Source organism: Coregonus lavaretus, assembly GCF_964263955.1.
Source record: "Coregonus lavaretus genome assembly, chromosome: 2".
Lineage (NCBI taxonomy): Eukaryota > Metazoa > Chordata > Actinopteri > Salmoniformes > Salmonidae > Coregonus > Coregonus lavaretus.
This window is the reverse complement of record NC_139989.1, coordinates 55,279,266-55,289,174: the sequence shown is the minus strand read 5'-3', so window position 1 is coordinate 55,289,174 and position 9,909 is coordinate 55,279,266. Positions and strand designations below refer to the sequence as shown.

Here is a 9,909-nt window from a genome sequence, read left to right as displayed (position 1 = left end):
ACATGAAATATGACACAGCAGCCTCAGACTGAGCACACCTGGCTGGAGTAGATTGTAAAGCAATGGAAATAAGTATATATTATATGGAGAATACATATACAGTACATAGTACAAATTAATATACACACATAGGTGAATGCAATGAAGTGCTTTTAAATGGATCTTTGATCACCATAGTTACTCAACCTCTTCTACTTATGGACCAAAATAACCGCCATTATTAAGTAGAACATACTATATGTATAAAACGTCATACATCTCAGACTAAACTCCTAGAAAAAAGGTGCTATCTAGAACCTAAAAGGGTTATTCGGCTGTCCCCATAGGATAACCCTTTGTAGAACTATTTTTGGTACTAGGTAGAACCCTTTTGGGTTCCATGTAGAACCCTTTACACAGAGGGTTCTACATGGAACACAAAAGGGTTCTACTTGGAACCAGAAAGGGTTCTCATATGGGGACAGCCAAATAACCCTTTTGGAACCCTTTTTTCTAATAGTGTATAAGTTTGGTATATACCATCAAGCCACAACAGAAAACGCTATTCTATGTGACTTGATATTTCATAATGGACATTTCATTAGTAATTTACATCCACCTGAATGCAGTCACTGAAATCCATGAGGGCACTTTCTTGGCTACCACATCACAGAAGAGTTGCAGTATAAAACATCATAAGAAACGTATTGATTTTGAATGATAAATTATATATCTCCATATGTACAAATCTTCACTTTCTTTTTACATATGCACATATTTAAAAGGCCGTCAAATCAGTAGTCCTCCGTTTCGATTGGTTCAGGGACTGTTAAACAGAAACGTATTCCTTAAAAGTGACCGTGAGACAGTTCGTGGTGATGTCAGTGATGACAATGTTTCCCATAAAAGGAGAGAACTTTAAGACAGGCTCCTCTTCAGCCTCCTCTGTTGTTGTTGTTGTTGTCATTGTTGTTGTCTCTGACTCCTGTACCACTGGAGTTGGGTCCTTAGGCTCCGGTTCTGGCTCTGGCACTGGCTCAGGTTCAGGTTGCTTTCTGGTTCTAGAACAGCTAAGATCCATAGGTTCTTCCTGACTGGTGCTGGTGTCCGTAACCTCATACCCATACCCGCTACTGCTGCTCCGGCGGGGGACAATGAGGTGGAGGTCCATGGGTTTGTCCTGGGGCGGAGTGGGCACAGCACTGGGGACACTGATGCTCCTGGAGCTCAGAAACTTTTTACACGCGCCCCTGTCCTCCTTGGGTTGGGAGAGCTTGCGCTTGTGGTCGTTATTTGGGGTGGGGAGTGTCCGGATCTGGTCCATAGGGCTAGGGGCGTGGAGGCTAGTATCCATTGCCCAGGGGGAAGGGGTTGGGTTGGTGGTTAGCTGTAGGGGGTGATCATCCGGTAAGTCCGCCTGGCCCCTCGCAACCTCTGTGTTGTATTCCTCAGCCGTGCTGGGCGATGGTTTGCAGAAATGTCCGTCTTCTGGAGAGCGTTTCTTGGGATGCTCAGCGGCCGGAGGGGAACTGGCATTACAGATCTCTTTAGGGACATTGGTGGTCCCCTGTACCTTGGTCCTGTCTGACTGCTTGGTGTGCTGAGGTTTCTCTTCTCCAGTCAAGTCTGAAGAGTGTTTACCCTTGGCGGCCCCAGCCTTGTTGCCGTCCATGTACTTGCTCATGACGATGACAATGCGTCCATTCTTGTTCTTGTTCTTGATTATCTTCATCTTGCTGCTGACGGCGCTGGGTAGGGCTGCCTCCTTTGGGCTGGGCTTCAGTGCGCATTCGCTCTCAGCCTCGTTGACGCGCACCGCTGGTTTCTTCATCTCCACCATCGTCATGTCTTTGACTTTGCTCAGGCAGCCCGTGTTTTTGTCGCGAACCCATTTCTGCTGCAGCGCCGGTGGCAGGTTCCACCCAGGGTTGGGATTGGTGGGCGGACTGTGTTCCTGACCTTTGGCCACCTCTTTGGGCCTGGCGGACTGGGTGTTGTACATATTGGGGTCAGGCTGGTAGTGGTGGTGTTTCTTGCTATTGAGCTGATAGAATAACTTCTTCTTCCCGTTGCCTAGCTGGTCCGCTGGGACTTCCTGTTTGCTGGGCTGGTACTGGTGGTGCTTCTTGCTGTTCAGCTGGTACTGTTGGGGCTGGGAGCGGTGCATCTGGATCAGGTCTGACCTGAGGTGGTTCTCGGCCTCCGGAGACGTCTCCTCGAATCCGGCAGGGATGCTGGATCTTCGTGCAAACGAGGGAAGCTGAAAAAGTTGGAAGACAATGGAAGGTTATTATTCTGGAAAAATGAAAGCACTCCTTTCATCTTTTAATGTTGGGGTTTAACTCACGAGGGAAATAGAAATGGCAAAAGACAACAAACAGGAATTTACCATAAGTCTACATTTTTGCTGTGTTGCTTCTCATAGCTAGTCCTCAGCCGTAGCCAGCAATCCAATCCAATTCAATAGGACATTATCAATCCCCTCAAGGGCAATTCAAAGACATTGTCGGAGCACAATAATACAATATCATTGCATAAATTATCCACATACTGTAGGCCTAAATGCAACACACAGGCCTTGGCTAATGGCTACATTTGTACATTGGGATTCAGATGTTATCGGCACATTCCATTAAGACATTCTAGTCCTTGGCTACCCTGGCATAAAGGACACAGACAACCAATCTATAACTTTGTGTGAGGAGAGCATCCAGTCAGTGCTCTCCTCCTGGGATTCCTTCCTCCATCTTCTCCGATCCCTCCCCCCTCCTTCCCTCTCCACTTCCCATGCATGACCCCCCCAGGCCATGAGAATGCTATTTCAGAAAGGGGCGGAAGACACTATGTCTGTGACCTCAGGGTCACTTAGGTGCCACTAGACATGTCACGCTTGATCCTTGATGTCAAACCACGTGTGGTTGTAGCAACGTGGTGTGTCTTTTAAAGGCCCACTTTTTACAGACATTTTTGAGGATTGTCAATCCTTGCTTCCATAGCTCCATCTATGAACTTGAGAGTGGTTACATTTCTCCAGCCTTATCCGTCAGCTTTGTAGCAAACTAAGTGGCAGGGCTGCCATTTTGTTTTGTTTTTCAAATTAAGGAGTGGGTCTTTAAAGGCTTGACAACTCGTAGTAATAAATGCAGTGGCTCTAAATCACTAGCCGTTTGTAATTAGATCTGGCTCCAAGTGTGTTCATACAAAATCCTCAACCTCAGGGAACTGTGAACTGTGTTCTGTTATTCTTTCACTTTTGCTTTGAATAATTCCGGAAAAGGCTAATTTTAGAGCTAACAAATTGCGAACGTGAAAATGGAATGGCATACCAAATTTCCCATAGGCAACATGGTTATTCATTTGGGGAAGAGAAAATAACACTTGAAAAATCTTAAAAGGGAAACAGCCATTTGCACGCTATTAGCATAAAATAAAATGAATGCGCTCAAGCAATACTTCCAGAGCCTGAGGCAACAAACTGGGTTTCATGATGAGTGTGTAGGCCAGGCCAGCTGGAGGACCCCATACCTCTCTCTCTCCTAATGCAAATCTACTCAAAATAACCACAGCTATAATGACAGGGATCTCCAAAACACCTGACACTGGTGTGTCACAGGAACTACTGTTCTCTCTCTCTCTCTCTCGCTCTTTCTGCAGTTCAGTGGCATCGCAACTGTAGTTCAGTGGCATGCCAACAGAATGGGGATACCTGACTGAAAATCCTGTTCTTTTTAAACAAATTGAACTATTAAACATAAAAACAATATGGACAATAAGGCGGGGATGATGATAGTTACCTGGACTAAGAGATGTTTTGGTTTTGGTCCACGTTTACGATATCCCATCAACTGTTCCTGTCTCTCTCTGTCAAAGATAATGAAAAAAACATAGATTTACCATGAGAGTGGATGTTGGCATGAAACGTAATCTTGTGTCATCATTGTTTTTGTTTTTTTACATATTGGCATACTGGTAGCTTTACAACATATTAATGAACTGCACATATTGACAGACATGTGCACAAACAAAACACAGTTATATCCCTCTATTGGTCTTATTACTAATTCCGTAGCATCTCTAGACCAATTTATTTTTCAAAAACCGAAATTAAATGCATTTGGATCTCTTCAAGGTTGAAAGTGGAATTTTGATTTTGAAGGCTAATGAAGACCCGAGTGTGACCTGCTGCAAAGCATTCTGGTCTGTCTGTATTTGCATAAGTCTCTCCATAGTAATATGCCCATCATTCCATATTCTCATTATAATGGAGGAATTCAATTAGTTCTACAGCAGGGGAAGAATCTCCCCCTCTCTCTTCCACATCCTCTCCCACCGCCAGTCCTTACACCTCCCTATGGTTCTGTCACAGTCAAATCCTAATTAGGGTCACAAGGTGTGTATGAAATTGAATAAATACAAGGTTGAAGTGGGGTTTACTGAAAATGAAATAACTGCAACACAACAGCATCTACCCTGCATAAAGATTAGGTGACAAGGTGTGCATGAAATTGAATAAATACAAGGTTGAAGTAGGGTTTACTGAAAATGAAATAACTGCAACACAACAGCATCTAGCCTGCATAAAGATTAGGTGAACACAATGGTTGATTATTAACTATGTACATTTGAATATATTGGGTTGTATTCCCGAGTAAATTACACTCACTGAATAAATGAATGAATAACTACATTCCAGAGAACTATAGCCTACCAAGAATAACATTATATTTGTTTGGGTTTACAAAACTCTCCTCTACAAAAAGAAGGAGAGAGGTGTGCAGAACGTTATTCTTCTGTTGTGATCATATGCACAGTCATGTCCATATGAAATAATTGCTCCCTAGTTGAGGCCTTGAGTCATAACATGCTCGTAAATATAACCCACAAGCCCAGTGGCAGCTGGACTCGACGCACCCACACTGCTGCGCATTAGCGCATGTGGCTAACACACAGCATTAATGTAGTAGGCATACTATGCTACAGTATGAGTGTGTAAGCAAAACACTGAGCAAACTCGTGGTGACACGGCCTGTCCCCGTGAACTTTCTGCATCATAAAGCAATAACGTGGTGTGATTTTACACCGGAGACGTCCAGCGGGGCAACCTCCATTTACAGAAGATTTGGCAATTGCAACCTCCCATGTCGATTCCCCTCCCCCATCCCCCGGGACGAGAGCAGAGCGAGCCGAACACATAGGCCTCCTTCCCTCCCCACACAGCGCAGAGGCAGCGCTCTGAGGCCGACCGTCCAGCCCAGACACACACAAGGCCGCCGGGGGACTGGAGAATATGAGGTCGCCCACTGGAAATGCCGGAGAGCAGTGGATGTCAATCACGGTTTCCATAAATGTGATACCCATCCCCCGTCCTTTAGGCCTTCAGCCTTCTATGTATCTCCCTGTCCCCACACCGACGTGAAACACGGAGTGGTGGTGGCCTATGGGGCGGGTAGCCTAGGTTATCCCGTGGATGAGAGAGAGACCAGCCGCCTGCACCACGCAATGCTCATGTGATACATTGTTGGAGTGAAATGACTGCGACATACGTGGTCATTAACGCAATCAAGTATTGCATGTGATGTAGGCTATTTGTGAATTTGCTGCGCAAAATTGTTTAAGCCCTATAGGCTTTCGCACAGACATAATACTTTTATGCAGCCTTGCTTATAATCAACTATTGTAAATACTCCAAAGCTTTTAGCTAATACAAAGATTATTCCGATCAATAGTTATGAAATAAAATGTGGTTTAAAATATCCCATTGCGTTTGAATGTAGCCAAACGATAGTCCTAATCATTCGTCGCCTGAATCTTAAGGCTAATTGTTGAAATCAGCCCATGTTTCGGACTACACAATAGTGGTTTTGTCATTGTATAGACTTTCACAATGATATATTCATGAATTGACTCCCAGGGACCAGACCACCAGAATACTACTAGGCCTATATGGACAAATTCGTAGTTTCTTCACAATAGCATCCCATCGCCGTTATTTCCTGCACCTGCACGACTTGCTCACTTTTGACAGCAGCCCAAGTCTTTGATTGTAATAGGCTACGTACTCTCGTAAATTAGGCCTATAGGAATATTGCTAATGAAGGATATTAACTTCATACATATATTTACATAGTTTATTGATGGACAACCTCACACCGAATGTCTAATTTATTTTGTGAAAATGTAGCAGTTCATTGCATTGGACTAGCCTATATTAACTGCCATGCAGCGAAGCATGGACTCCTTGAGACCAGACCATGACAACAAGCCATGAGGTAGTCTAGGCTATTAAAATGCAGAATGCAGAATTTAATACTAAAACTATGCACACGTGCGCGTATCTAATCAATCCATACGCGTGTCTTTGGAGTTCTCCCAACATTCAAACACATCCCCCATGGGAGGCTGTGTGGTGTATGAATAACATGCGTTGCTACCCACCGCCCCCCTCCTCTCCTGACCATATAAGGTCATGACTCAACTCGAGGCTGCTAGGCCATATCCAAAGACTCTCACCTGTTTTGGAACGCCACGAGAAGGCGCGGGTCAAGGATGTTTTCCTCGGGTTCCCATGTGTTGTATCTGTAGAAAGAACAGAAAAACATATGTAATTCATGTTGAGAAAAACAACATAGGCTATTCCCTTTTACAATATAGAGGCTAAGGTTGTCTCTCAATATATTATGGGTTATGAATTACATTCTGTTCTTGACTCTAGCCTACAATGTCGTTGCAATTGTCTTCATGCGTAAAGTAGCCTATCCACCAGCATGTTCCAAAAATGTGTTATAGCCTACTAATGGGTTAATCTCTGGGATGATTCACTACGTCTGGCAAGGGAAGCCCATTCCAAAACAAATGCGGATCATGCCTGCCAAATACCCCAAATAACCCTGGGTATGTCTCAAGTAGTCTATGCAAGAGAGAGAGAGAGAGAGAGAGAGAGAGAGAGAGAGAGAGAGAGAGAGAGAGAGAGAGAGAGAGAGAGAGAGAGAGCAGTACACAATTCAAAAGACTGGGTAGGGTCCCTGCTCTATCCAAACGCGAACGGTATAAAACCAATAATCTTTGCACTGTGCACCGAGTTACAGTCGGCCATTTTAACACCACTGTCTCGTAAATTCGCTGGCAGTGCAGCAATAATTAAAACGGGATTACATGGCTGTGCCTACCCCCTTCCCTCGCATAAATTAGTGAAGGCATCCGTATCGCTCTCTCTCTCTTTCTCGCTCTCTATACTCCCCTCTATCTCTCTTAAGCGCGCGCGCGCGTCCCCATTGCTGCCTTTCGAGCGAGGATTTTTTTTTTTTGAAAAACAAAATCGGTTGCTGCCTGCAGAATCCACCTATGGGTACTATCTTGTGTCCGAGCATTTAAAATCATATGCGCAATTCAATGTTTCACACTTACTTGGGAGACCACCCTCTCCACTTTACCAGGTATTCTATTTTGCCCTGTAGGAGAAGGGAGAAGGAGAGAGATTTGGTGAGAAAACCGATAACATTCTAATTGAGCTCAACGCTATTGAAATGTGCATTGGTGAGAAGTTTTACCTTCCGAATGCGCTTCTTTTCGATGCCCTCCACCGCAAATACGTGCTCTCCGGCGGCAGGTAGCTCCATTCTGGCTTGAATCCTTTTGAAGCGAACGAACGTCGAAATAAGAACGGTTGATGCCTTCGTTCACTCGGTGCGTTCTCTCCTTTGGTAGTTTTCCAGTTATAAGAAACCAAATTGTATTCCCTCCTCCACTCCTCTCTTTCGCTCCTTCTCGCTCTCTCTGTCGCTCTGTTGCTCTCTCTCTCTCTCTCTCCTCTCTCTCACACACACACTCTCTCGCAGGGTCCTGGCTCGCAGGCAGTAAGCAGAAAGATATCCACAGTCCACACTAGCGGGGCTGCAAGAACACTTCATGCAATAGCCAGGCACATGACGTCAGAGCGAAGAGGGGGAGGTGAAAGGCAGAGGTTTGTCCCCTCCGTGTGTGCGGAGCAGAGTTGGACTGCAAGAGACAGGCAGCTATGGAAATAATGAAACCATTACCGTATAATTTACATCCACGGGCAAACAATACCCTTGTTGACAAAATATGTGTCCTATACCAGTTTCATTCGATCAGCTCAAGATGTATGTTGGATTGGAATCTTCCAATGCCATTTAGAAAAAGAAAATACAACATTTTTAGTTTGAAAACATTTTTCATGTTTAGGACTTTTCATAGGTGCATAACATGGTATTGATGCTTTATAGTCTATTTTCCCAGAAAAATATAGTTGTCAAATTGTATCATCAATTTGCTACGAATAGAATAGAATAGAATAGAATAGAATAGAATAGAAGGCGCAGGTGCAAAGTCTTCTCCGAATGTTGGGCACATAAGAGCCTGTCGATATGATGACCGTGTCTCTAAATGTAATAGATGCATTATGCAATGGAGTCGAGATGAATTGATCAAAATACGTTATCAATGCGTTTTCATAATGTAGCCTAAGAGCCGAAATTGGTCAGTGGGACAACACTTGTCAACCTTCAGCATAATATAAAACGTGTCGTTGTGGATGCTGAAAATGTTGAATAACTTACATTATTCAAAGGGAAATTGTGTAATATTTTAAGGTTTCCTAAAGGAAATGGCACGATTCAATGAAGAGCGGCATTCAGTGGCATTGTTTTAATGCGACCCCCGTAGGCTAGGCTATGCGTCATGTTCTTCACCGACGACCATAAGCTGCCTATTGACTTTACCTTTTGACTTTCAGGATCATATTCAAAGCAGTAGCCTGCTTGAAGTATTTGAAAATGTGGAGAGCCTATTGGTTATGAGGTTACCAAATATCTAGGTCATGCACTAGGCTACTCTACATCGAAACCAGTTTCATATGCTCCGGGCGTTCACAAATGCCATTTGAACATTGATAGAGACCAGACGGCTGCTGCAATCCATATTCTGGCCAATTTTATAATAAGCCATTTAGCAGACGCTTTTATCCAAAGCGACTTACAGTCATGCGTGCATACATTTTTTTTTTGTGTGTATGGGTGGTCCCGGGGATCGAACCCACTACCTTGGCGTTACAAGCGCCGTGCTCTACCAGCTGAGCTACAGAGGACCACACTTTAGGCTGTATATTAGCCATATATGGCTAAATGTGCTCTCTGAAAAAAATTGAATTCAATAATCTTTCAATAGGCTATTTCAATGCATGTCCAGAAAGATGCAAGCTATAGTAAAGCAACTTCATATGCTACCCTGCTGTGTCGGGTACTACTTCGTTTAATAGTTGTGCCATTAATATTTAGGCTACTCGTTTGTAGGAAATTAATGATTGATTAGACGACCGATAACACCATTGCGCATTTGGTGTACCAGCCGCAATGGTGATATATTTTGATCAGGTCTACCTCGAAACGATTAGACGAGGGGTAAATCGAGAAATCAACACCAAAATGCGAAGTATTCTGACACATAAAGCTTTTCCCTCTCAACTATAATTCAGCACCACAAGGGTTAATGCACGATCTTCCATAGAGCGGCAACCGCCAGCCTATTGCAACCAGGCACGATACAGCGCTGCCCTTCCTTATAAGGTAATGGATAGAAACACGCGTAATATCACACGGTGTACTAATTAAAAGCCATATTTCACACTCGAAATACATACTGGCCGACTTCCTGATACCGCCTGCCGTAAAAGCGGTCGTTAAAACGACGGATTTGGATCATATTCACGGTTTTCATTTGCCCTTCAACTGCGGTCAGAGAGCGAATACGCCCTGCTCCCTTAGCAACAACATTCGGAGCGAAAGACAATTTAACTGGGACTATAGAGCCAATACAGCCCATAATTAAATGTCATAGGTAGAGCTCACGTTTTCCTATCGTTTGCGAATTTCCTGTCTTATTAGTTAAGCGTTTTAGAAACGAAATGCATGGCTG

At 44.0% G+C, this 9,909-nt stretch overlaps 1 protein-coding gene across 1 annotated transcript; it reads right to left on the bottom strand.

Moving 5' to 3' along the window:
- Positions 1-808: 808 nt before the first annotated feature.
- On the bottom strand, positions 809-7,610 carry LOC311148314 (E3 SUMO-protein ligase CBX4-like; the record flags this gene model as incomplete). The annotated part of the gene is made up of 5 exons (XM_084185238.1): positions 7,527-7,610; positions 7,384-7,427; positions 6,490-6,555; positions 3,774-3,840; positions 809-2,239 (listed from the first exon to the last, which is right to left on the bottom strand). Exons 1-5 carry the CDS (start codon positions 7,593-7,595, stop codon positions 809-811), a joined length of 1,677 nt encoding a protein of 558 aa, XP_084041364.1. The 5' UTR covers positions 7,596-7,610.
- Between the last annotated feature and the right edge of the window lie 2,299 nt (positions 7,611-9,909).